At 43.2% G+C, this 26,968-nt stretch overlaps 1 protein-coding gene across 3 annotated transcripts in view; it reads left to right on the top strand.

Annotated features, from left to right (window-relative positions):
- LOC141010970 (protein unc-79 homolog) overlaps positions 1 to 26,968 on the top strand; it is a 32,090-nt gene that overhangs the window by 3,825 nt on the left and 1,297 nt on the right. The window contains exons 3-46 of one of the 3 annotated variants that reach the window (XM_073484148.1): positions 947 to 1,260; positions 2,001 to 2,171; positions 2,339 to 2,434; positions 2,534 to 2,589; positions 3,337 to 3,466; positions 3,595 to 3,659; positions 5,083 to 5,171; positions 5,578 to 5,618; positions 6,058 to 6,086; positions 7,632 to 7,861; positions 8,087 to 8,258; positions 8,412 to 8,642; positions 8,909 to 9,099; positions 9,962 to 10,085; positions 10,826 to 10,966; positions 11,443 to 11,658; positions 11,949 to 12,176; positions 12,486 to 12,627; positions 12,956 to 13,035; positions 13,167 to 13,315; positions 13,415 to 13,572; positions 14,588 to 14,769; positions 15,119 to 15,320; positions 15,440 to 15,622; positions 16,217 to 16,275; positions 16,727 to 17,011; positions 17,144 to 17,326; positions 18,105 to 18,267; positions 18,637 to 18,786; positions 18,920 to 20,191; positions 21,365 to 21,466; positions 21,936 to 22,056; positions 22,442 to 22,630; positions 22,722 to 22,862; positions 22,984 to 23,022; positions 23,150 to 23,262; positions 23,699 to 23,784; positions 24,180 to 24,353; positions 24,667 to 24,735; positions 24,824 to 24,934; positions 26,175 to 26,279; positions 26,373 to 26,450; positions 26,573 to 26,662; positions 26,783 to 26,958. In XM_073484148.1, coding sequence (XP_073340249.1) covers positions 947 to 1,260; positions 2,001 to 2,171; positions 2,339 to 2,434; positions 2,534 to 2,589; positions 3,337 to 3,466; positions 3,595 to 3,659; positions 5,083 to 5,171; positions 5,578 to 5,618; positions 6,058 to 6,086; positions 7,632 to 7,861; positions 8,087 to 8,258; positions 8,412 to 8,642; positions 8,909 to 9,099; positions 9,962 to 10,085; positions 10,826 to 10,966; positions 11,443 to 11,658; positions 11,949 to 12,176; positions 12,486 to 12,627; positions 12,956 to 13,035; positions 13,167 to 13,315; positions 13,415 to 13,572; positions 14,588 to 14,769; positions 15,119 to 15,320; positions 15,440 to 15,622; positions 16,217 to 16,275; positions 16,727 to 17,011; positions 17,144 to 17,326; positions 18,105 to 18,267; positions 18,637 to 18,786; positions 18,920 to 20,191; positions 21,365 to 21,466; positions 21,936 to 22,056; positions 22,442 to 22,630; positions 22,722 to 22,862; positions 22,984 to 23,022; positions 23,150 to 23,262; positions 23,699 to 23,784; positions 24,180 to 24,353; positions 24,667 to 24,735; positions 24,824 to 24,934; positions 26,175 to 26,279; positions 26,373 to 26,450; positions 26,573 to 26,662; positions 26,783 to 26,958 — 7,326 coding nt within the window. Of the gene's footprint in view, positions 1 to 946; positions 1,261 to 2,000; positions 2,172 to 2,338; positions 2,435 to 2,533; positions 2,590 to 3,336; positions 3,467 to 3,594; positions 3,660 to 5,082; positions 5,172 to 5,577; positions 5,619 to 6,057; positions 6,087 to 7,631; positions 7,862 to 8,086; positions 8,259 to 8,411; positions 8,643 to 8,908; positions 9,100 to 9,961; positions 10,086 to 10,825; positions 10,967 to 11,442; positions 11,659 to 11,948; positions 12,177 to 12,485; positions 12,628 to 12,955; positions 13,036 to 13,166; positions 13,316 to 13,414; positions 13,573 to 14,587; positions 14,770 to 15,118; positions 15,321 to 15,439; positions 15,623 to 16,216; positions 16,276 to 16,721; positions 17,012 to 17,143; positions 17,327 to 18,104; positions 18,268 to 18,636; positions 18,787 to 18,919; positions 20,192 to 21,364; positions 21,467 to 21,935; positions 22,057 to 22,441; positions 22,631 to 22,721; positions 22,863 to 22,983; positions 23,023 to 23,149; positions 23,263 to 23,698; positions 23,785 to 24,179; positions 24,354 to 24,666; positions 24,736 to 24,823; positions 24,935 to 26,174; positions 26,280 to 26,372; positions 26,451 to 26,572; positions 26,663 to 26,782; positions 26,959 to 26,968 lie in introns of those variants that run through there. The other 2 variants (XM_073484149.1, XM_073484150.1) reach the window with 2 other exon arrangements.

The following is a 26,968-nucleotide window of genomic DNA, read 5'->3' as shown; positions in this document are numbered from 1 at the left end:
TTGAATATATGTCCACCACCTTCCCCAGGGGACAGCAAACACAATTGTCCATCCTGCATTAGCTCACAAACATAATGCTACCAGTCATCTCTCCCCCCCCCCCCCCGATACAACCTATTCCTTTGTCATTATAGTTTCTCCTCTACCGTAGATTAGTTGTTACATTTATTTTAGAAACCTGAATCCATATGCCTGTTGGATCTCATTATTTCTCCTGATGATACTGATACAGTATCATAACGTATGCATACGGACATTATTTCTCTGGTGCAATAAACATGTGCTGTGACCTAGGAGCACTTGATCTAACCTCACACACATGTTTATTACTGGCTGAAGCATGTTTCAAAAGTGTCACCTCTGTATTTTCCTGAACCAATTTGGTGTCACTCCCATCCTTGACAGCCCCACCAAAGACAAGGAAATTTCTTTTTTCTTTTTTAAATTCCACGGCTCATTGGCCTTTTTCCGCATGGTAGCCTCTTGACCTTGCTGATTGGAAGACGGCAGCCATCGAGGGACAGTCGTTTGCACTGTGCCTTTTTGGAGAAGTATGGGGTTGCCACTGAAAACATGCCATTTTTTATATTTTTGCTCCTTGTCACCAGATACGCATGAGATGCAGTGATCATTGCAGTTTGTGCTCATGTTTCTTTTTTGTTTTCCAAGTGCAAAGACAGACAAACAAAAAAATGAGACGAATTGAATTCGAGTCACTCTGGACAGACAAAGCAGGGAAAAATTGCCCGTGCCTTCAGTGATACAGTCAAATAGTGAGACACTGCATCCTATGTGGGGTTTATCTGGGTTTGTTTTTTTCTATTTACGCTGTCTCTGTAGTGCCATTTCAATGTAATGTGCTGTTTTTTTGTGTCTTTGTTGTCTCTTTTTTTCCCTTGTTCCCTTCCCCTACCCTCCCTCCCCCTCCCCTCCCGCCCCGGAGCAGCATTCTGTCCCGCACAGGCAGGAAGGAGAACCAGGAAGCTTCCAATTTGGCCGTGCCCATGACCATGTGTCTTTTTCCTGTGCCATTCCCACTCACCCCATCTCTAAGACCACAAGTCAGTTCCATCAACCCTACAGTTACTCGCTCCCTCCTTTACAGCGTTCTGCGCGATGCCCCGTCAGACCGCGGGGGGCAGGGGCAGCAGAGTCGGGACGCTCAGCTCTCAGAGTACCCCTCTCTGGACTATCAGGGCCTCTATGTGACCCTCGTGACCCTGCTTGACCTGGTGCCCCTGCTGCAGCACGGTCAGCATGGTGAGTCAAGGCCCAGTGCACCACTGTTTGTCATCATCATCCCCGAGCCGTCTGGCCTCTGCATGAAGCCACTGCTGCTTTTTTGGGCTCTTTTGTAACTGGAGGAGAGAAGTCCTGCTGAGGATCTTGAGGGATGCATGGGGGTGATTGGGAGCACGCTGGATCCTGTCAACTTAATCGTTCATAAGCCATTGGATACACCAGACATAGGCCTTCTCTTCTGTGTATCATACTTGACTGCATGTTTGTTATGTAAAGTGGGAGAAATGTTTTACTTATGTTGTCATGTGCAAATAAGTTAAATGGAGAAACACTCATAGGCAAATGTACTGTTTTATATTTTCTTGATACGTATGAGAATGACCACACTGTTTCATGGGCTCAAGGCTGCATCACAGTCAGTGCTCTTGTTTTTCATGAATATTTTACCACTGTTAAAAAAAGCTCAAAAGCATGAAAACCCATCTCCTTGACTAGAATGCTCTACTTTTTCCTGAGGGCAAACTTTACCTCAGTGGCTTTTAAAAGAAAGCTCACCGCCCTCAGCTGAACCTCATTTTCCGAATGTTCTCCTTTTCCCCACTGTTATAATGCTAAATCACTGAAGTTTTATGCAACTTTGATGTCTGTGGCTGCATACAGTATGTGAATACTGTATGCACTGTTAATTGAATGAGTGTCTGTGTATCTCTCTTTGTCTTTTTTTTTTCTTTTTTTTTCCATTTTCTCTTTCTCATCAGATCTGGGACAGTCCATATTTTACACAACAACTTGCCTCCTGCCCTTTCTCAGTGATGATATTCTCAGCACTTTGCCCTATACTATGATCTCCACTTTAGCCACATTCCCACCTTTCCTCCACAAAGACATCATTGAGTACCTGAGCACCTCTTTCCTTCCCATGGCTATATGTGAGTATGACCTGTCATAAGATAAGATAATTGGTGATTTATGAAATTAACAATTACATATTACATCAATCAATCATACGATCTATACTACTATCATAAACAGCGTGTGAAAATGATCTTTTTAGTAGTTACTATTCCCTCCGTTTCTCTTCTTTACTTGTCTGTAGTGGGCTCCACTCGGAGGGAGGGTGGAGTCCCGGCCTACGTCAATCTGTCTGCCTCCTCTATGCTCATGATTGCGATGCAGTACACCTCAAATCCAGGTAAACCATCATTTCGGTCGTATTCGAAGCATGCATCCAACTTTAAACCCACCCAGTAATGTTGTGTAGTAAAAGACTTCTCTCTCTGCTTCTTTCTAGTATATCACTGTCAATTGTTGGAGTGTCTAATGAAGCACAAACAGGAAGTGTGGAAGGTACTTGCCCTCTAAACACATAACACAGACATGAGGTCATTTATGTAAAGCACAATGGAAGCGTTTCATCTAAATAGAGAGCTGAAGTCATGATGTCACGTTCAGGGTAGCCTCTGCTCTACTAGCTTCTTTAGCTCAGTGCAATCGCTCACTCAGGCTTTCTTTTATTGGTCTTTCTGAAAAGAAATGACGGGTTCAAATGAAATGTAAACAAAGATTTTGTAGTGAGCACAAAAAAAAACAAAACAAAAAAACACAGGCCCAATGAAGCAACTACAAGTGCAGGGACTAAGGCTATGTCCAAAACTTTGTGTGTATTTTTTTTCAAACTTTCAGATTTAGATTAGATTAGATTCAACTTCATTGTCATTGTGCACAGTACAAGTACAGAGACAACGAAATGCAGTCAAGCTGTCAAGCTGTCCAAAAAGATCTATGGCATTCAGTCACTGCTGTCCTGCTGTTCTACAGACATCTCTGAACTAGCTGCAACCCCTCGCCTCTAATGAACCCACCTCTTTTGTTTAGTCAGGATGTTTAAGGCATCTAGGGTTCAGTTTAGGGTCTAAGTTATGTTTGAAAAATATTGAACAATGAACATCAGGCAACATTTGGTCTTTACAAAATGTAAATAAAGCATTTTGGAGTAAAAAAACGTCAACTAGTTTCCTTCCATTCATTGGTATGCATGTATTTTCAGTATCATTGCCCTTTTCTAATTCCTGTTCGTGTTTATACTGTGTGCAGGACCTTCTTTATGTCATATCCTATGGCCCGTCCCAAGTAAAGCCTCCAGCTGTGCAGATGCTGTTTCATTACTGGCCCAACCTGAAGCCACCAGGAGCCATCAGTGAATACAGGGGGCTGCAGTACACAGGTCAGGTTCTCTTAATGTCACATCTGCTGCTTGATCTGTCCTTGAACTGGTCTAACCTATTCCCTATTTTTCTCCTTTTCTCCTCCCTCGCTGCCAATCTTCTGTCTCTTTTAAATTTCCTGGATCAGCTTGGAACCCCATTCACTGTCAACATATCGAGTGCCACAATGCCATCAATAAACCTGCTGTCAAGGTGACTTCAGTCTTAAGAAATACACTAAACAAGCCTTGGACATTAACTCTTACATCCCTGGTATATTTATGGTTGTTGGATGCAGAAAAAAGATCCCACATCCCGCCTACAATGCCTTGTTACTGTAAGAGGATAGATTAGCAGTGCTGTCTGTATTCAAGAGCTGCTTCCCTTGAGAACTTCATCGAGGATGCATGGGGCATGTGCCAGATTGCCTTACCGAGTTCAACCGAGCATATCGGCGTGTTTGCTTTTGTGAACCCCTTGGTAAATAAATCAGTGCATGTCTGGGCAGCTGTGGGAATGGGGTAATGATATCAGCTTCTATGCTACTTTACACCAGTCTCTGCTCCTGCTGCTGCTGCTCTGCTTTATCAGCTCTGCCTGCTTTTACTCAACTGTGCTCAAAACTGACAAATAGAGTAGGAACAGGGGCACGGACAGGAGCTGGATTTCAATTACCAGCAGCAGGGAGGGGGGTGTGGGAGGAGGGGGGCTTAATTGGAAGCGGTGACCCCACTCAGCCCTTGAGGGTAGGGTGGCATCAAGTGAGCACAGTAAATTACAGTGCACCATCTGAACATTGAGGCCATGAGCATTGAGGTTTAGCGCAGGGCCAGGCACAGGTTGCAAGAGAAGAGAGCGCAGCATATGTGCGCAGTCATCCACACAGGGGCGTGGGGAGACAGGTATAGGTGTCACATGATTTCTTGGGCAAGAGTGTGACATATTACCCTTAGAGAGGGGTATGTGAGAGGGACGAATGGAAAATGTTAACTGCAATAAATGTAGTGTCTGACTTTTTTTTCTAAGGGACTGTAAGAAAGTAATAAGGGAGGGAAAGAAGGTTCAGAGTGGACGAACGTCTATAGTGGTTAAACTTTATATCTTATATTCGATAGCAAATCCCACCTTGACTTTACTCTGCACCTTAAAGAAAACAGAACTAAAGTAAAGTTAAATGTGTCAAAAAAAATGAAAATGATTTCTATAAAGTGACAGTGACAGGTCTTTGTTCAGAATTAAAGAATGGCTGGAGTATTTGCTAAACACGATGCATAATTTTGGTATATTTGTCATCGTTTGGCAATCTTTAATTCCACTTCAATTTGTGGTGACACTGAAAAAACCAACTGTATAAAAAGTTTTGTCAATAAGTATTTTTTAAATTGGTCAAACAATTGTCTTTTTTCAGTGTATGTGAAAACGATTATTCCTTTAATGAGGTTAAAATTAAAGTCTTCACCATCTTAAACTATTTGTGCACTAATGGTTATGTTAATTATTTTTTGTACATTCTCTAGGAGAGCAGAAATGGTTTCTTTCCCTCTTGTTTGCATGAAAATAAAACCTCACAAGTGTCATTGTATTCACCTTTTAACCACCACATCAATATTCTAACACCACCTGTCTTTCTTTGCAGATGTGTATAGATCCCACTCTTTCCGTTGCCCTGGGAGATAAGCCCCCTCCTCTTTATATATGCGAGGAGTGCAGCCAGAGGATAGCAGGGTATGCATCTGTTTCACCTCTTTCCTCCATCCCCCGGATCCTTCCCCTTCTTTAATAAGTTGCCATTCCAAACATGCATCACCTCCTGCCTGCCTCATTATTCCTCACTTTAACCCAGGGGAAATACATCGCCATGGTTACGTAATTCCCTCGCGCTGATAATAAGATCATCATCACAGAACGACGCAGCCACTTGTTTCTCATTTCTCCAGCGTGTAGCATGTTATAATCCCATTGCTCTGCAGTTTTGTATTTTCTTCGGTAATGAGGGGAGATGATTTTGTGTTCCTGCTCTGTCAGGATGTTTAGACTGATGTGTATGCGCTAGGTGGAATTATATACATGCTCTCAGGAGCAGTTTGCCAATAAATCAAACGTTGTTTATGCATTTCTTTGACCTTTTCAGAGACCACGCTGAATGGCTTGTTGATGTACTGCTGCCCCAAGGTGAGAGTTCACAAACAAAAAGGTGTTTGAGAGACATGTGTACAGTAAATGAGATATGCAATTATCTTTTTAGCCCTATTCAATCAGGTAGGTAGTCAAAGTTCAGTCATCTAAGGATTTACTTTAAAAAAAATAAAATATTGATAACTAAATAAATATGATTAAAAGAGCTGCTTTCCCCCATATGTGATTAATATGTGGTAAGCACAATATATCTGGTCTTCAATAGAAAAAGATACATTTTAGGCAGTGAGTTGTTGCATTATAAAATAATATTACTTTATCATTGCCTGAGTAGTTTTTCATTTATAAAACCTGCTATAAAATGTATATAAAGTTTTTTGGAAAAGGGATATTTTTCGAGGGAGCATATGACTCATTTTAAAAAGCGTCTCCTGTTGTCTACGAATTGAACATTTCCATTAACTTGTCTTTGCAGCAGAGATATCTGCCATTTGTCAAAAGAAGGTAAGATATTTCTCCTGCAACATGAATGTTGATGTCATTGTTAACTCTTGTATTTGCTCATATTCACTGTGATCTCTTCCATTACAGCATGATGTCACATTGAACATTATCCAGTGTTGCTCCATATTTAGGCCAAATAAAACTTTGCATTCATTTTTTGTTATTACTGATTGACCTCATGGCATCATCAGATTAAAGATGTCCTGCCTTAAACTGCACACGCAAAACACGAATCAAGCAATACACGTGCTTCAAACAGAACAGAAACAAATTGAGGCCAATATTTCATGTCATCCATTTTTACCTGTGATCCATAGCAAGGTCATTTATTTATGAACCTTTCCCTCATTCACTGGGGCGGCTCAGTAAAGGCCAAATCATTTCGAATGAAGCTGCTGGGGCGTGATGTTTGTTCGCTGTTGTTGAACGTGCTGCCGAAGGGCAAGTGCTCCCTGCTGGTTTCCAGGGAGACACTGGGAAAACAGAGTGTGAGATGATCTCAGGTATTCTGAGCAGCCGCCCATTATTGTCATGGGAAACAGCTGGCCTCCATCCTGGGTTGCCCGGCAGTTTATAATCCACATCCTCCCCTTCCGATCAGGCTTTGTCACACTCATTTCCGAAAGCCCTTTTAAACTCCCACCTGGATTTACACCAGCTCTGTCATCATTAACCGAAACATTACTCTTCATCTGAGAATAGCTACTTATAAATACACCCTGATACCCAAGATAGAACATACTGTACACGACAACAACATCAGTAACATCAGGGAGGCACTTTTTGTCGTTGAAAGCCGGATGGGTGAATGAGAGAACTCACCATCAGAGGACAGATATGTTAATTTGATAGGGAGCACTGCATCCCTCTAATGGCACAAGATTAGAGCCTGATCAGATTAGGATGGCTCTCTCGTGCCATGCTTTTTATTTTTAGAAACCTGAGACACCGTGAGGACACATAAAGACTTTTCTATCACTGCAGATGTAGACAGATCAACATCTCTGAGCGAATGCATATTAGAGAGGGTGAGATTTGTTGTCAGAGTAGTGCCTTTAAAGCCTGGAAATAGGTTTACTTTTAGAGTCTTTGAAAAATGGAAACCACACCCGTATTTATACATGATGCACAAGAATAGGCTGACAGGCTCTCTGATGGCAGGTGTAACCATCCAAACCGCCAAGCGATAATTAAAAAAGTACATAACGTGCATAGAATAATATACAAAGAGGAAAAACAGCAATGAAAAATCCATACTAGCATATATTTTATATGTAGTTGGATCTAAACGTTGTCATCATTAAACTTTTGTGATGTGGAGAAAGTGTGCAAGTCATTCTGTTTGGTGATAGCCTTCAACCTACGTGATGTGTGTTTAATAATTGCTCCCCTTCAACTATTTTTAGAGGCTTGTCACAAGGCATTATTGGCTGATTTGCTGTGATGGTGGCATGTTTTTGTTTTGTTGCCTACTGCCCAGAATAAAAATAAACTCATCTCTCCTCCTCTTCCTCCTCCTCCTTCCCACGCTTCTTGGCTTTGCAGAACTGTAGCTCTCATGTTAGGAGGGCTGTGGTCACCTGCTTCTCGGCTGGCTGCTGTGGGCGCCATGGCAACCGGCCTGTCCGCTACTGCAAGCGTTGCCATGTCAACCACCACAGCAGCGAGGTGGGGGCTGCGGCAGAGACCCATCTGTACCAGACCTCGCCCCCTCCCATCAACACCAGGGAGTGCGGAGCGGAGGAGCTGGTGTGCACCGTGGAAGCTGTTATAAGGTGCTTTCACAGTGTTTACACTGGCATATCACACACACAGTTGCAGGCCATATGGCTCTAATGCTGTGAAACATGTTTTAACATGGTTATATAGACAACAATACTGCACGAAATTAGATTATTAATGTATATGCTTATTTCCCTCCTGCTCTTTCTCCGCTAATATGTCTCCCTTATGTCTTCTCTTCCCCTGTTATCTCTCTCGTCCTCTCCATATCCATCCAGCCTTCTCAAAGAGGCAGAAATACATGCAGAACAGCGTGAGTTTGAGATGAACAGACGTCGTCAGATGGGCCTGTCCGCCTCTCACCACTCTCTGGACAACATCGAGTTCGATAACAAAGAGGACGACCAGCACGACCAGCGGCTCCTCAGTCAGTTTGGCATCTGGTTCCTGGTGTGTAATCAACGGCTTTTTCTGTGTCTGTCAATAACAAGGAGTCATGAGATAAGGATGTGTACAGTACATGGTGTCTTATCACCACCCTGCTGAATTCAGGGTTCCCCAGACTGATTAGATTACTTCTCTGACCCTCGCTTACGTCTGCAGGTGAGCCTGTGCACGCCCAATGAAAACACTCCCACAGAGAGTCTGGCCCGGCTGGTCAGCATGGTCTTCCAGTGGTTTCACTCCACCGCCTACATGATGGACGATGAGGTTGGGAGTCTGGTGGAGAAGCTAAAGCCTCAGTTTGTCACCAAGTGGCTAAAGACAGTGTGTGAAGTGCGATTTGACGTCATGGTCATGTGTCTGCTGCCCAAGCCTGTCGAGTTTGCAAGGGTAAGGCCAAGACCCAGGTCCACTAAACATACAGTATATGATAAAAGAGTTAAAGAGGACATGCAGAATGAGAGTGGTGGTAGTATTATCAGCACAACAAAACCAACACAACCAACATGAACATTATGACTCCAAATATCTCAGCTGTAGCTCTTGTCAGCATGTCACTGAGGGCTGAGGTTTATTAAAATTATGGAGGGCAGGTCACCATCTGAACTCTCTCGGCTGTGTTTAATCTAAGCCTGACCGTGCACACTTTTCCCCAGGTGGGAGGATACTGGGACAAGTCATGTAGCACAGTGACCCAGCTGAAGGAGGGCCTGAACCGGATCCTGTGTCTGATACCTTACAATGTCATCAGCCAACCGCTGTGGGAGTGCTTCATGCCTGAGTGGTTGGAGGCCATCCGCACCGAGGTACCCGACAACCAGCTGAAAGAGTTCCGGGAAGTGCTCAGGTACATCCACCACCTCAAAGAATAAAGACATCTTTTATTGCATATAAGCAGGGGTTATGTGTAGCTCATATAACTTATATACACTACTGATGTTAACACTTTATTTGAAGGGGTGTTCATAAGTCTGACTTAACATTAATTAATCTTAATGAATGTTCTTGACGGTTTAACCCATTAAAAATAATATAATTGATTGGACAACACTTAATGACGCTTAATAACAACAGTCCTAAACATTCATAAAGACTCTTTCATGTTCATGACAGGAGGTATGTCAGTCTTACGCACACCCCTTCAAGTAAAGTGGAACTGAATTAATAGACAAATCTGTCCCTTTGATTTCTGACATATTTCCACTGCAGCTTTAATACAACCTGATAGCCGATGTGTATTTTTAGTGGTCGAAACACTGAAGATAAATGACAAGTCTGGTGTGAAAAGAGTCAGGAAAAGAAGGCTTTCCAAAAATACTATCAGCTGAGATTCATCAGCCAAAAAGGGAATAGTTTTACTTCGAACATTTCAGCCTCGATTGTCTATAATGCATGAAGCTAGCTTTTACAGCTGTGAAAATCCTCAGACTAGAGAGGAGGATGCTGTCTGGACTAAGGGCCTTGTTACTCAGAATGTGAATTACCAGTGAGAAGCTAAGCAAATGTAATAGTTGGACATTTTGAGAAATAGCTTGCTTTCTGGAGCCACCAGGAAACTACTGCACTAAGAAATTGTTATGTGCTTTAAATGGACTGCGTTTATATTGTCCTTTTCTAGTCTACTGACCACTGAAAGCAAGGGCTAAACATCTCTGATTGTGTAACAGCACCTGAGGAACGTAATATTCTGTTGTGCCCTCTGCTTGCAGTAAAATGTTTGATATCGAGCTGTGCCCCCTGCCCTTCTCCATGGAAGAAATGTTTGGCTTCATCAGCTGCAGATTCTCTGGCTATCCAGCGTCAGTGCAAGAGCAGGCTCTGCTGTGGCTGCATGTAAGCACATACACACACACACAAACACACAGACGCTGCCCTGTGTCCAGTTCACATCCTGCGGTTCTGTCCACAGTGCGTGTGAATTGAACAGGTTGTCAGAGAGTGTGAGAGTCTGGGCAGGGGCCCTGCTGAATATGGATCTGGGTCACAGGATGAGACTGAGAGGGATAGGAGGGGTTTTGCCTTTCATCCCATATGCACTCACAGCTTGCTGCCCTGTATACATGGATCAATTTCAAGTTTTCTGTCCCAACTATGATCAAGAGATTGCATTAATTTACCCTCATTAAATAGGTCACATTCAAATGAGACAGAGAAGTGGTGCCCAGTTTAGACATTCCTCTGGGGTATGTTCATGCTGGGTGGTTGTACAGCTATAACTGTCAGTTCACCCGCATTTTCTCACTTACCTCACTGACATTAAGATATGTGTGTAGTGCTCATGTTATGGCACAGAACAATACTTAAAAAACAGCAGTTTTCATTACTTATTCCTCAGAAGACAGGGGTTCCTGATGAAAACATATTGTGGTCTGTGCATTACTTTGAGTAATTTGTCTCTGTAAGGTTACATCAAATGTTTTAGTGCTCTGAGCAGTATGAAGAAAATGAAATGAATCTCCATTGTATTTTGAACGTGGCAGACATTCTACTATGTAAAATGAAACCAAAACCATCTGCATGGTAGGTAGAAAAAGGCTTTTTTTTTTTACTTTGAGTGTCTCGTTGGATCCTAGGTGCTGTCAGAACTGGACATTGTGGTGCCTCTTCAGCTGCTGATTGGGATGTTCTCTGATGGAGTGAACTCTCTGAAGGAGCTAGCCAATCAGAGGAAGGCGCGCGCGTCAGATCTGTCTGGCAACACTGGAGCTCGCAGGGTGAGGGTCCCAGGATGCCAACATAACACACAAAGAAATTAATTTATTTTCATTTGAGTCTTCAAATCAGTAATAAACCAGGGGTTACAGTATATTACACAGAACCTACTTGACTCCAACTGACTAGATGTTGTTACACCTTTGGGAGCTTTTTTTTGTCGTTGATATTTTGCAGTCTGTCAGATGCCTGTTTGGGATTAGGGTGTGCACATATCTCCTCTTCTTTGCTTCTCTTTTCTACCTTTCATTGGGATGTACCATATGTTGCCATGGCAACTGACAATGTCTAAATATAGCTCCCTTAAAGGGCTTAATTGAACTTGACTGTGATGTCGATTTATCATTGAAATTCATAGCCGAGCAGCTCTTCACTCAGGGAGGCACTGGAGATTAAAAGACTGTCAGAGGCATAAATATTTTGAGTTTGAAGTGAAACACATACATATTACTTTATATGTTGTGCACTTTGCTTGTAGGTGAGTGTGGTGTCAGATCCGGGACGCCGTGGGCAGCACAACACCCTCAGTCCATTCCCCAGCCCCTTCAGGAGCCCGTTCCGCAGCCCCCTGCGGTGCAGCCCCTTTAAAAACCTGGGTCACGCCACCGGCCACTGCGCTCTGGATCTGGACTGCGACGATGATGACATGAACCTCGGCTGCTTCATCCTCATGTTTGATCTCATCTTAAAGCAGGTGATCACACCTACAATATCCTTACAGGGACTTAGTTGTGTCTCTGTATTTGTTGGGAATAATAAAAAGCCTTAATGCAAACCCTGTCATATTGTATCACTATACCAAGGATGTACACTGGAGCATATTTTAGTCCGTTTTAAGACAATTATTCTTCTTGCTTATTCATAAAGATAAGAACAACTCACAATCCAGTGGCAACAATGCACACAGGTGGGATCTTGAGATTTGTGCATCATGCTCCACTTTTTGTTCCCCTGTTTTTATTGTCGTCTCCGCTGCTGTCCCAGATGGAGCTTCAGGACGACGGTGTGATGCTAGGTCTTGACAGCAGCCTGGGGAAAGATATCGTGGGCATCATCAATAACGTCTTCCAGGCCCCGTGGGGGGGCTCACACACCTGCCAGAAGGATGAGAAGGCCCTGGAGTGCAGCCTGTGTCAATCCAGCATCCTGTGCTACCAGCTGGGCTGTGAGCTCCTGGAGAGGCTGACCCCCCGGGAAGAGATTCGCCTTGTGGTGAGACACGCAGCGTGAATGTTTACGCACCAAATATGAGTGAGGCCTGTGCATTAGGCAGGTAAGGCATCGGAACTGATGCCATGCAGGTGCCATGTTCCAAACCATGATGTCCAAAATACTACTGTGTGCCTGGCTGAGGTACAGTTGCTAAATCATGTTAAGAAATTGTTTTTTGTCATCGTACAAATATGAGTTCTAAAATTACTTGTGAATGACACCAATGAAAATCATGCTCATCTTAATTCCAGACAAAAATATAAATAAATATATAAATTAGATGTTTTGACGGTTTGGTTTCCTCTGTAGGAACCTACGGATAGCTTGGAGGAAATGTTGCTCTTATCGCAGCCGGATTTCTCCCTCGGGACGGAGAATGGAAGTGAGGAAGGAGACAACCCAAGTGGGACGAACACTGAAAACCCCATCAACCATTCTCCTGATAACGCACGTGTGTATCAGTTCTCTACACAATGTTGTTCAAATTACAATTGTACATAAATGTGTCAGCCAAAAAAAGATATTTGCTTTAGCTAAGCTATAAGCTAAACTCACTGATTTCTGGTTGTAGCTTCATATTTAAAGGAATAGTTGAACTTTTTAAGAATTATGATATTTGGTTTCTTGCCGAGAGTAAGATGAGAAGCTTGGTCCAGCTACTGTACAGATGTGGGAGTGGTATCAATTTATGTCTCATGTTAAATATCAATCAATATAATATTATCAGTAATATCAATATGTTTCAGTTGTTTCTAACACTACACTCTTCTTCTTTCCAGCCATGAAGAATAACTCTGACTCAAAATTCTCCTACCAGCAGCTCCCTGTGTCTTTGAAGCTCATATACACCATCCTGCAGGTACTGGTTCTGAATAACTGAATATTAAAGCTGAGGCACAAACAGACCGGAGGCATTTACAGAGGTTTTTCTGTGATTTATTTGAGTGTACATGTGGAACACTCTGAGTCACACATCTTGTTTGTATTCAGGAAATGTCCAAGTTTGAGGAGCCTGACATCTTGTTCAACATGCTGAACTGTCTGAAGATCCTGTGTCTCCATGGAGAATGTTTGTACCTCGCCCGCAAGGATCACCCCCAGTTTCTGGCTTACATCCAGGAAAAGATGCTCATCCCGTGGTGTGTGCAGCGTGATTGTTTTAATAGAGATTGTTGCATTTAACCAACTCTTTGACAACAATGTGTGTGTGTGTGTCTAATTTGGTGTTTGTGTTTCAGCCTGTGGTCCATGATGAAATCAGAGTTTTGCCAGCTGGCCTCCCTGGCTGTTCCTCAGCTTCTCCACGCCCTCTCCCTGTCAAATGGGGCGGACATCTTCTGGAACCTCATCAACACAAACTTCAACAGCAAAGACTGGAAGATACGATTTGAAGCAGGTGAGATATAGACTCATGGTGTAAAATACATTTTTTAAAATTTGCTTCTAAAATGACATATGTTTACAACCTCATTATGCAGGCAATACAACCTCACTACACTGCCCTCAATTCTTATTTTTAGTCTTAATGACATGTTTTACAAGTGAATTGGATGTGGTTTTAAATGAATGAATCATTAGTGGAAGACCCCCAGTCTGCTTATATAATACACTACCTAAACCACTGCCTGCCCACAGCTCCCACTCCTGTTGTCATGGCAACTGTGTGGCTCAAACAGGCGGCAAAGAGGAATTGTGGGATTAATAAGGTTTTTCTCGTCTTGTGATTGGCAGACAGGAGAGCTGTATGACCTTGAGACAGAGGCAGAGGACAGGTCCTCGGACTGGATGTATGAATGTACATTTAAATTGACAGTAGCCGCAAATATGCAGTTAATGATCCTCAAAAGGTGTAAAAATATTAGCCTATTGTGTGTATAAATACCTGGAAAAAATGGTGAAATAAATTTGGTCATTCAGTCCCTACACCTTGTAAAAAATTATGCATCACAGTGACAGGCTGAAATGCTGAGTGTCTATTTATATATATATATATATATAATAGACCATAAGCTCTATTAATATTAATAGTAATATTATTAGTAATTAATACAAAAATACTTAGAAATATATGATTTTGAAACCTTAAAATCACAGGCAATGTGGTGGTGCTCTGAAATATCTCTTACCTCCCACACTGACACCTAGTGGTCAACACTGGTTGCTATGAGCTATGAGCTATGAGTTTATGAATTTCAGAATAAAGCGTCTATTTTTAGATTTTAATCTGAGTCACGATAAATAAAGCCAAAAATTACCATGAGGATTTTCTTTTTTTAGATGACTGAATGCATTTCATTCCACTCACAAGGGGACGTTATGTGGATGCTGTCACACACTTAAAGCATTTGTGTATTATGTCTGTGTTGGTGATGGTGTTTCCCTTTCACTCTGTGTTCTCATGAAAACTCAAGTCGAGAAGGTAGCGGTGCTGTGTCGGTTCCTGGACATCGGTGCGGTGACTAAAAACCACTTGCTGAAGTATGCCCTGGCTCATGCTTTCTGCTGCCTCCTGGCCTCTGTGGAGGATGTCAACCCGGCTGTGGCCACCCGGGCCAGACTGCTGCTGGACACCATCAAGAGGCCGGCCCTGCAGGTGACCTGCGATCATTTGTTTGGCCCATATTAGAAGTTTGCTCATCGCTGGAGTTAATTGAGGCCAACTAATTCTTATGTGACATATTTATGTCTTTTTGCACCAAATTTTGTATTTAGACATTTTCATCATCCCCTCTACATTTACAGCCTTTTTCTGGGTGTTTTTTTTGCATAATGGCACTTAAATATACATGCATCTCTTGATAACAGATAAGTGCATATACATATTAGGGGTAGGGCAATTGTCAGGCCCAATATTCAGCATTTTTACAATTATCGGTGTGTTCATGTGCCTACATATATTCATGCCCTGCTGTGTATTCATATGTGTGTTGTTTGTTATCCAGGGGTTATGCCTGTGCCTGGATTTCCAGTTCGACACTGTTGTGAGGGATCGGCCCATCATCCTCAGCAAGCTCCTGCTGCTTCACTTCCTGAAGAAAGACATTCCTGCTCTTAGCTGGGAGTTCTTTGTCAACCGCTTTGAAACGCTCTCTCTGGAGGCTCAGTTACACCTGGACTGCAACAAGGAGTTCCCTTTCCCTACTAGTGCGTAGCTGCTGTGTCCCCATTCAGAGTTTTACACCTGCTCCACCTACTCGACATAATATTTACAGAAACATTGCGGCCTGATGGTGCTCCTAATTAAGTTGTCTTTCTTTTGGCAGCCATCACAGCCGTACGCACCAACGTAGCCAACCTGAGCGATGCAGCAATGTGGAAGATTCGACGGGCTCGTTTTGCCAGGAATCGGCAGAAGAGTGTGCGTTCCCTCCGTGACAGCGTGAAGGGAAGCCAATCAGAGTCTAAACGGGCATTTTCACTCCCCGAGTCACTGAGCAACCGGCTTCGTGAGTAGCGTTGATCAGCCAGTTTAGATCTGAACCTCTGTCACTTTCACTCAGTCTGTGGTCTAATAGTGTTTGCAAATACCTTCTGAGTCTTTAAGTGCCTCATAGGTGCTTTGTCCAACGTGGCATTACAGAGACATTCCACTGCTGTATTTTTAAGCTGACTTATTATCCACCTGACATCCAAATGTGGTGATCATGGCTCGTTTTCCGCTTTTTTATTTGCAAGTACTATTTGACCAAAGTCTGGTCCCTTTTTCCTAATGTTTCTCTCCTCGCTCGTTTGTTCCCAATGTTCCTTTCACTTGAATGTCTTGACACATAGTTTAATAAAGGATGTCTTTCATTTTGTCGTTGGCTCTGCACAGAAACACAGAGTTTGTGTCGGCTTCAAACATGATGTGGTTATTTGATTGTTTTTGATAAGTCAGAATGCTGGATTTTATACGTTTTTGAAGCCATATATTGTGTTTTTTTTATGTGTGTATGTTTGTGTGTGTTCCCGTGTTGGACTGCAGTGAAGCTCAGACATGTGTCCTGCACTACCTCCCCACTACATTCTCCTAAATTGTGTTCTTCATATGTGGTTTTTAGCTCTAAGGCTTACGAGGCAAGAGCACTCTGCCCCGACACTGGGAGATATGATAGAGAAAGTCCTGCCAGGTAAATAACAACCTAAATCTGAAACATGCAGTATTATTCATCATAATCACATCATACTGGAGGGAAAAGTACAGTATGATTATTTTAATATTATCTATTATGTGAGATTATGACAGAGGACATGAAAAAGCAATGCTTGCTCTGTGGTGACAGTCATCGTTTTTTCATCAGACTGAGAAGCAACTGTCTTACTAACAGCTAGATGGTCATTTTTCTGTCTTATTTCTGTGTATCCCGTTTACATATTCCACGATCACGTTGCTCTGATGTATATGTATTGCATGATGATGTCTCCACCTGTCTGAGTTGACTCCCCCCACTTCTGTGTTGTTACCCCCATCCCTGCTCCTGCACCCCTCCCTCTCCCCATCTTCTCCCCTGTCTGCAGCACGTTTCCTCCCGCACTTTAACCCTGACGCTTCAGCCCCTCTTGCAGGCCAGACCCCATCTCCAGAGGATGACGGCATCATCAGAGACCTGCTTCCTGAGGACGCCGGCATAGATCACCAAACGGTTCATCAGCTGATCATGGTGCTCATGAAATTTATGGCCAAAGACCAGAGCAGCGCCGAGGCCGACATTGGCAGTGCCAAGGCTTTCAACACAGTGAAGCGTCACCTGTACGTGCTGCTGGGCTACGACCAGCAGGAGGGCTGCTTCATGATTGCACCTCAGAAGATGCGCACCTCTACCTGCTTCAACGCCTTCATCGCTGGCATTGCACAAGTGACTGACATACAATATATTCTCATCTCTTTGTCATTCTGTGCCTGATTAACTGGCATGCATATGAGCATGTTGTAATGATTATAGCAGTATAACACCAATGTTAATGGATTTAACTGTTGTTTCTTTCAGGTGATGGACTACAATATTGGTTTGGGGAAGCAGCTGCTCCCCCTGGTGGTCCAGGTGTTGAAGTACTGCACGTGTCCCCAGCTGAGACATTACTTCCAACAGCCGCCTCGATGCTCTCTGTGGGCCCTGAAGCCACACATCAGACAGATGTGGCTCAAAGCCCTGCTAGTTATCCTCTATAAGGTACTCTTTGTATTAATATGTGTCAATGGGATATCATTGCTTAGATCCTCATTCATTTACTCTCATAGATCAGTGATTCCCAATGAAAGGCACTCGTACCCCAGGGGGTACTTCTGCTGTTGGCAGGTTATTTTTAAGGGGAAAACTAGTTAGCAAGTGAGCATAGGGCAACAAGACATATTATAAAAAATATGTTATATTATATTTATCAAAAAATCATGTTGCAATTATTTTAACAGATATTATATAGAAAAAAATATAGAAAAAAAATTTGATGAAGATTTGACATTTGTTGGGATCTTTTCTAGCATTTGGAGAACAAGATTTGTAAGCCAGGGCATCTCTGTAGCATTACAGTACTATAAGTATATCAAGTCTGATATTGCAGTTTTAATATTTTGATTATGCTGCAGTCCTAGCTAAAAGTAATTGTTAAATAATTGAAATAAAGAGCAAAAAAGCAATTAGGATAAACTGTTGAAACGATCAATTAAAGTAATGGATATATGGTTGGAACTTCCAACTCTGGCCAATCCATGTGGTAGTACTTGACCAAAATTAACTCAGCAGTTCAAATGAATGAAAATATTGTAACATACACTATTATATCCACTTTTATATATATTTTAATAGTTGAATAAGTATTTATTCAACTATTTGACTGCTACTGAATCTTGCTGTTACACATTTTCTTTACATCTTACGATATCTAGCATGAATCACAAAGAGAATAAATGTTATGCAACATAAGCTCATTATGTTTTTCGATGCACCACAGTACCCGTACAGAGACATGGACGGCAGTAAAGTGGTCCTCCATCTGATCCACATCACCATCAACACACTGAACGCTCAGTATCACAGCTGTCGTCCCCACGCTACAGCTGGACCGCTCTACAGCGACAACTCCAACATGAGCCGCTACAGCGAGAAAGAAAAAGGTGAAGCAAAATCAATAAGTTGTTTATGTCAACGTCAGAAAACACCCATTGCGCTGCACAAGTCACGGTATGTTAAAATACATACATACGATGATTGATTGCGTTCGCTGGAACTTGGCAGCTGCCTTCTTGCGAGGGTGGTCTGAAAAACTTTGAGTGATTGAATATTAAGGGAATATTTTTCTAGAGGGAAATCTGTTTTAATGGGCACCATTCATGACTTCATATTAGGAATTCAATTTGAAGAAAAACCTTTCCTATACCATGTAGATTATAATGATAGGATGTGATGAAAATGACACTCTTCCCAGTGAATGAATCCGTCTGCCTCGTCAATGCACTGCTGATGTTAATTTTTCTCCATCTTAGAAGAGGACAGTGTTTTCGATGAGTCAGACGTCCATGACACGCCGACTGGTGCTGCTAACAAGGAGTCACAGACCTTCTTTGCCCGCCTGAAGAGGATTGGTGGCAGCAAGTCTGTGAAGTACCAGCCGGTTGAGCTGAATGCCAAGAAAAGTAAGAAGCAGAGGCTTTCAGAGTAAAGTGTAGTATAACAGCACATCGATTGAATCGTTTTCAGTAGAACATATTTTGAAGATTGCGGGAGGGTTTCACTGGCATAAAGTCTAATTTTTCCTCTGTGTATCAGGTGAAATTGAGCTGTCAGAGTACCGTGAAGCCAGCGCCCTTCAGGACAGCATTCTGCACTGTGTGAGGGAGGAGAGCACCAGGAAGAAGCGGCTCCAGGCCATGCACAAGCAGAAGTCTCTGGACATTTCCAACACCGACTCCATCCTCTTCAATCTGGACGAACATCGACGTAAATCCTGCATTGATCGCTGTGACATGCAGGCGCCCCCTGTGGTCCTGCCCCCGTCCTCATCCACGTCCCACAGCAGGCATCACGGCAAAGGATCATCAGATGACTCTTCGGTTCGGGTGGAGGGCAGCGATGCCGTGGACCGGCGAGGCTCTCGAGGCGGTCACTCCGACATCTCAAAGCCTGTCATCCCAGAGGTTCGGCTCAGCTGCATGGAGACCTTTGAGGATAAGTTTGACCAAGGCTCACAAGGAGGATCGGCTCAGGGGAAGGAGGACCAAGACCTCATCGACCTCTCCTCTGACTGCACCTCCATTCCAGAAAAACACTCACTGCTCTCCATGTCCGACAGCGACTCCTTGGTGTTTGAACCATTGCCTCCTCTGAGGATTGTCGAGAGCGACGAAGAGTTTGACCTTAATACCCTCATTGCCTCCAAGTTCAACGAGAGTCCGAAGGTCTCGGCTTCGTCTGCCAGCAGCAACACTTTGCGACTGTCTCCTGTGGTTCAGGTGAGTGTGGAGGACTGTTCTAGTGACAAAAAGACCTCAGACCTTCTGGTGGAGAAGGGAAAATCAGAGGAACTGTTTCAGGAAAAGAGGCCACACCGTGTGACTCCCAGCACCTCTCTAGAACTTCCAGACCGACCAGAAAATGTCTGCCATGAAAGCCCCATGACCTTGAAGCAGAAGAGAGACCTGCTGAGGAAGACCCCACATGTCCCTTACACGTCTCTAGACGACATACCTGTAACCTCAGATGCCGGGACAGGACTAGGGACAAGCCCCTCAGGTAGGACCATCTTTTTGGACATCCCAGAAGATGGAGCAGAGCCTCTTTCCTCACCAGAAATAAGCAAGAATAGCAACAGCAATGATGAAGAAGAGTATGGCGATGATGAAGAGGACGACGACATGGGCGATGAAGGGGACAGCGACCCCAAACCTGACAACGGGGACGATGAGGCAGAATTTAAAATCCAGATTGTGCCCAGACAACGGAAGCAGAGGAAGATAGCTGTGAGTGCCATCCAGAGGGAGTACCTGGACATCACGTTCAATATGTTTGACAAGCTGGGCGGTGAGCAGGCCGCAGACACCGGTAAGAAGGAAGGCTGGATGAGGATAATTCCCACTTTACCACTGTCTTTCAAAAAGGTCCCAGATGTCTAAGATATGAGGAGGGTTATCAAACGCCTTTAAAAAACACAACAATCACTTTTTGTGCCAATGTGGTCAAAGTTGTGTCTAGTTAACCAGTTAAACTACAAACAAATTCTATACTTTCGGTCAAACTTAAGCATTTTTCAAGCCACGCAAATGTGTTTTCCCATGGTTCAAGGCTTCCAGTGGTTTCTATTTATATACAATATGAAAATCGATTAGCTTACTCTGAAAACTTCAAATTCACAGATTCAGTTCTGCAGACTTGTTCACAATAGCTGTTCCTTGATCCAGGACTAAAGCCTACAGTGATGCTGCATTAAGTTCACAAGTAATTGATACGTTAAGTCTTTAAAACTCTCGCTAACAGAGAGCAACAGTAGCTAACGTTAGTTTAGAAATGGAGTCCGCTAACACAAACTAACAACCGGCTTCCAGCACAACACAGAAGTTCCACAGAGCCCTTTTAACTACATTACGCCATAATGACGATGCAGCATTTACAGAAAATGAAAACAGGCTTAATGATCATTGTGATGGATCGCACAACTCAAGCAGAGTCTACGGAGAGATTTTCCCACTGAAATAGAACCCAGTGGCAGCCTGGCACGTGGGAAACAATGCACCTAAAAATCTAAAAGTGATAGTATGCGTGTTGTTGGACAGCATAAAGGTAAAGGATACATGATTTGTAGTAAAATGTTGCAGACACATGTGTGCTCCTTTAATATTGTACAACAGAAATGTACTCTACATGTGCAAATCTTTATTTAACCAACCACTCCAGCTGTGTGGCGTCCTGTGATGTGTTTCTATGTATGTGTTCACTCTTCCTTTCCTTCCATAGTAAAACTTTAAAGGGTTTTTCAGCACACATCAGAGGCTGTGAACCTATATAATTTGACTTAATATAAAAGAAGCATGAGAGGTGGTGAAACAAAACACTAAACTTCACATAAGAAACAAATGAGCAGTAAAAAAATTTACACAATCTCCTCTAAAGTAGTGTGTAGCGCTACTGAATGTTTTTTTTATCATATGCAGTTTTAATTTTTTGGCATTTAACGGCACAATTCTGATGCCAATGCCCGATGCCCATATTGCCTTGCAGATCACAAAGTTCTCTCTACATTGGAAAAGCCACGAGAGTCGGCCTCAGCCCCAACGCTTGAAGCTGCTATGCCTGAAACAAGCCACCGCTCTTCAGTGTCAAGTAGGATCCAAATCTTGAAAAAAAAATTTGACTGTTGTGGTATTCATTATGAGGGCCTTAATTTACCACTTTAACCTGTACAGACATACAAAAGCGTGTGCTGTGCTTCTTTTTTTTGCAAATGATCTTTTGTAAACCTCACATTGAGGTAGAAATCTGCATTAAAATCACATAATATTATTTGATATTTTATCATAAAACCATTAATATCCCTGAGAGAATGAGAAAAATATAATGTTTTAAATTTCTCTCTAAAGTATTCTTGGAAAGTAGTTTCTCAAAAGTACTGAGCTAAATACTTAATTTTAATAAAATTACATTGATCATCTCTTTTCATGTGTGTCTTACCTATATCCATGTAACCACACACACACACACACACACACACACATACACACTTGGTGGTATCGTTGAATTGGTCCGAGCTGGTGCTTTAACTGGGATGTTGTTTTCTGTGTCTGACCTTTAGCTCAGTACCGTCAGGTGAAGCGAGGCTCTCTGGGCGCTCTGACCATGAGCCAGCTAATGAAGAGACAGCTGGAGCATCAGTCGAGTGCGCCGCACAACATCAGCACCTGGGAGACAGGTCAGTCACTTCTAGATTTTCTTTCCTGAGGACATATGTGGACATATTGTGGTAACACATTTAAGAAAACAAAAGAACAAAAGTAAACACTGACTTATCCAATTGTATCTACATATCTATAGTACTGTATGTACAAGCTCCATAAACTGTAGCATCGGTACGCAGTCAAGTAGCCTCAATATCTCTTTTGAGATTGTCAGATTAGTGCACATAAAGGGACAGTTCACCCCAAAATCAGAAATACATATTTTTCCTCTTACCTGAGGTGCTATTTATCCATCTAGATTGTTTTGGTGTCGGTTGCCTAGTTTTAGAGATTTCAGCAACTCACACCAAAACAATCAAGATGGATAAATAGCACTACAGGCACTCCCTGTAAATGTTGACAGATTTAGACGGACCAACATGTTATTCCTCATTGACCTCATTCAGCATCCACTATCTGACTCTTACCAAAAGCCAACTGTTCTTTCAGGTCCTACAAAGACCAGTCTACTCTCTGCACCGAGCACAGTCAGCATGTTTGTCCCTGCGCCGGAGGAGTTCATCGATGAGCAGCCAACCACAATGTCTGACAGGTGGATGAATCAATCAACAGCTATTACCTGTCTTTAAACAAGTCATCTTAATGCTCAAACCAACCTTGTTAATATCTATGTGATGTCCCAGGTGTCGGGACTGTGCAGCCGTGCTGGAGGAATACGACGAGGAGACTCTCAGCCTCGCAGTGGTCGTCCTCTCCATGTTCATCCACCTCAGCCCTGATTTGGCTGCTCCGATGCTTCTCGACATCATGCAGTCTGTGGGCAGGTACGGCCGCTCCGGCAATCTACATCCACACAGCACTTAAATGAAGTTTCATAACTCACCCTTAGTGCTCATGCATAATTCATCCCCCGAGTCCTAATCCACTGCTTTAACTTCTTTACAGGTTGGCATCCAGTGCCAATTTTTCTGGACAGGCTGAGAGGTACGAGACATTAAAGCCGTCACGCTGGAGTGCTCAGATATTCAGTGTGCTTATAGATGAGTTTAATAATAGATGTGAAGTGTGACCGCCTGTCCAACACAGCCATTCTCCCTCTGATGTTTTGCAGTATGTTGATCCCAGGGAATGTAGCAGGTGTAGCCAAGCAGTTCCTCCGCTGTATGTTTCACCAGCTGGCCCCTAATGGCATCCTGCCCCAACTCTTCCAGAGTAACATCAAAGGTCCACTCATACTACTGATAACTAAACTCAAAAATCCTTAATATGTGCCTGCACTATTTCTGTAGAGACTTACAGCATGTCTTAGATGCTCATTTTTGTGTGTTTTGACCTTGTTGCACTAAGTTTTTCACTTTGTCTTTTGATTTTAGGGTCACAATTCAATTCAATTACTGATTTAAACCTTTTTTCTCCGCACTAACGGCTCTACCATTGATGGAATATTAAGTCCTGACTTGTAAAGATTAATAAGACAGCTTTAAAAAATATAGGCTACATGATGTCAAGTGTATGAAAGGCCTAAGGAGCAAGTGAAGATTTTTTTTTTCTTATTGAAACCTACAGAAGATGCATATATGACAGCTTTTCCTTACATATTCATTTTAAAGTATCCCACTGGACATATTGTCACCGTCATTCTTTTAACTTTCTTTTGCAGATGGAAGTTTCCTGCGAACACTTGCGTCTTCCCTGATCGATTTTAATGAATTGAGCTCTGTTGCTGCCCTCAACATGCTGCTCGAGGTGGGATTTCTTCTTTCATCTAATTGTGTTGAGTCATTTAACCAGCAGGAGGAGCTCTTGTCAAAGCAAAAGCTTTTGTGTCTCCAGCTAACATCCACAGCATAAGCCCATCTAAAATAACAAATCATCGGGGGCATCCGAGAAAACCTGCCTTACTCTGCACCACTGTACCAGTTTATTGTTGCTGTTGAGCTAAATAATTGACACAGATAACGACCCGTTGGTGCATGAGCTCATCTAAGCAATCATCTGTGCTTCGGTGTCCTAAATCCCCCCGCACTCCTCATGAGCATTGTGATTGATCAGGACTGAATGATCAGTTAAATGGAAATATCTTCGCTTATAGAATGTCATTATATAACGCTTGTATGGTTTTATGCCTCTGTGCCCTCTAGGGCCTGAACAACAAGAAGAGTCTGCCAGCAGGGGGCACAATGCTGCACTGCCTGGAAAACATTGCTACCTTCATGGAGGCTCTCCCAATGGACTCTCCTAGCAACCTGTGGACCACCATCTGCAACCAGTTCCAGACCTTCCTCACAAAACTGCCCTCCGTGCTTCCTCTCAAGGTAGATATCGACTCTTCCGTTCACTTAGTCATGGTCTGATATGGTTTAATGTGATTATGGCTCGAGGAAAAAGCATCTAGCGGTGCCCTTGTCGGGTTCAATTCGACAGTCTTAAAATTGTAATTGATTTGACTCTGATGCTTTTGACCTTGGAGGTCAGATTAGTGTGCAAAATTGTATCACTGCAGACAAATTTAAAACACCAGAGTCCAGGAATATGACTATGCACCATGCATTCATTTGCTGCACTTTAAAACCTGCTGACATTTCGGATTGTTCAATTTGTTTATTTGCAATTTTTCTGCCTCATTAGTGCCCCATGGATTCCAGCTTGAGGATTATCATTTGTCTGTTGAAAATCCCAACTACAAATGCAACGCGGGTAAGCCCAGAGCAGAATTTTACACACTGATATGCCTAAATTCTGGCCTTAAATATCAAACACTTTCTTCTCGTCTTCCGTCCTACAGAGCCTCCTGGAGCCTTTCTCCAAGCTGCTGAGCTTTGTCATCCAGTATGGCATGTTCAGCCTCTCCTACCTTGTAGAACTGTGTGGACTGTGCTACAAAGCCTTCAACAAGGTACTCATGAGTGTGTTTACATGACATCTTTAGAGTAGAGTTTGAATAAAACATGTGCTGATGGCCTTGAAAGAGTTAAATCTTTTAAACTAATCTGCAGTGTTAAAAAGCTCCTGTTCGCAGGCCTCTCGCTCATCACTCTTTTGGTGCTACACCTACTTCCCCGACTCTCCAGTCAGCCAGAAATGTGGCCGTGTGTCACAGATGATTAAGTAGGCAATCAGCCAGTATTGATTAACATGATTAGTTGGTGTGCTAGGGCCGAGGATGTATGGTGTGTTTCTGAGTGGCTGCCTCAGACAGAGATGGAGCCAGGCCTGTCTGCACTGTTGGGCCAGATGGATCCTCAGTCCTCCACCACTGTCAACACGGCATGCTTTATGTCTCCTGCAGTATTGATTTTCCTCACCCGCTTTAATTCCTCGCCATATAATATCCGCTTTTCAAAAGCTGGAGTCACTGTGAGCAATTGCTTTTGGAACCTGTCCTGTGCAGCTGTTTTATGGAGAGGTGAGGTTTCTGGGAAGCGCAGGGAGGATTTTTTTTTTTAGTTATCTCTGGAGGACACAAAGTCAGGTTTTCCAGAGCTACTAAAGTTTGCCACACCACGCACCATTTATCACAGATGCACAGCACTACATGCCAAATGCCACTGGGCCCCATAGCTTAAGAAGAGCCCATGATTTGCTATTTACCAAACGGCCATGCTCCATCAACTTTTAATTATGAGAGTGCCGCGGACAGGTATGCACATTAACAAGCCACACGGTGAGAAATGTTGGAGGCAGCTCTGCGTTCTGTAAGAGCGGAGGTGCGTGTGCCTGCGCCTAACATAAGCAAACATGACTGCATAGAGAAAAGAGAGAGGCAAAGTGGAAGCCAGAAGATGACAGTGTGGTTTGTAAACAGGCAGCTGGGCTTTGTGTGGAAGGGATGAACAAAGAGAGCAGCCTGTCCTCAGGGAGGGAGAAGGCAGCCTGACAGCCTCATCTGAGCTGCCTGGGACTCTGGGAGGAGAGATCTGGACTGGCCTAAATCTACTCCTCAGCTTCACTATTCTCTGTCTATTCTCTGTCTCCCTGCCTCCCCTCCCTCCCATCTTGCTGCCTGTCCTTCCCCCTCTATTCAGACTACAGAGTTTATGCTCTCCTCGCAGCATGAGTAAGGGAGAGTGATAATAGAAAAAGGCAGTCTTGCTGCATCAGTACATTTACTCCACTCTCTATCTCCTCACATCCAGGAGCGAGATAAGTTCTACATGTCCCGCATTGTGGTGTTAGAGCTTCTGCAGGCTCTCAAGTTCAAGTCCCCTCTGCCTGACACAAACTTGTTACTGCTGGTCCAGGTAAAATTACTATCTTCTACGCACTTCACTTTACAAGAAAATCACAGTGTTTCATCCTGAGAACAATTCTAAAAATTCTGTTGAATTTCCCAGTTTGTTTGTGCAGATATCGGTACACGGCTAGCAGAATCCACCATCATCCAAAAGCACATGATCGCAACACTGCCAGGGGTAAGACTTTAGTTGATGTGTGTTTGGATCTTATTACAATCAGCCTCATAAAACAGCAGGAAATGAAGATAGTCCCCACTGTGATTCCTCCTAAAGGATAAACTGGTTTGTGTTCCCGACAGTGCACAACAGCAGCTATGGAATGCATGAGACAATATATAAGTGAACTCCTGGACTTCATTGCAGATATGCACACGCTAACCAAACTTAAAGTAAGTCTTCATTCGAGCGCCACAACTTGCTAAGTATCTTATCATATACAGAGTTTTGTCTTTCCATATTTTGCCTTTTGTTCAGCCTTATCTTTTCCTCATTCCAAATCTGTGATCCAGAGCCATATGAAGGCTTGCTGTCAACCGCTGCATGAGGACACTTTCGGGGGGAACCTGAAAGTGGGCTTGGCACAAGTCGCCGCCATGGAGATCAGCAAAGGCAATCATCGTGATAACAAAGCTGTTGTCCGTTATCTTCCCTGGCTTTATCATCCGCCATCCACCATGCAACAGGGGTAGGAATAG

This window comes from Pagrus major, chromosome 16, assembly GCF_040436345.1.
Source record: "Pagrus major chromosome 16, Pma_NU_1.0".
NCBI classification, from domain to species: domain Eukaryota; kingdom Metazoa; phylum Chordata; class Actinopteri; order Spariformes; family Sparidae; genus Pagrus; species Pagrus major.
Note: the sequence above shows the minus strand (reverse complement) of the source record. Positions and strands in the feature narration are given on the sequence as shown.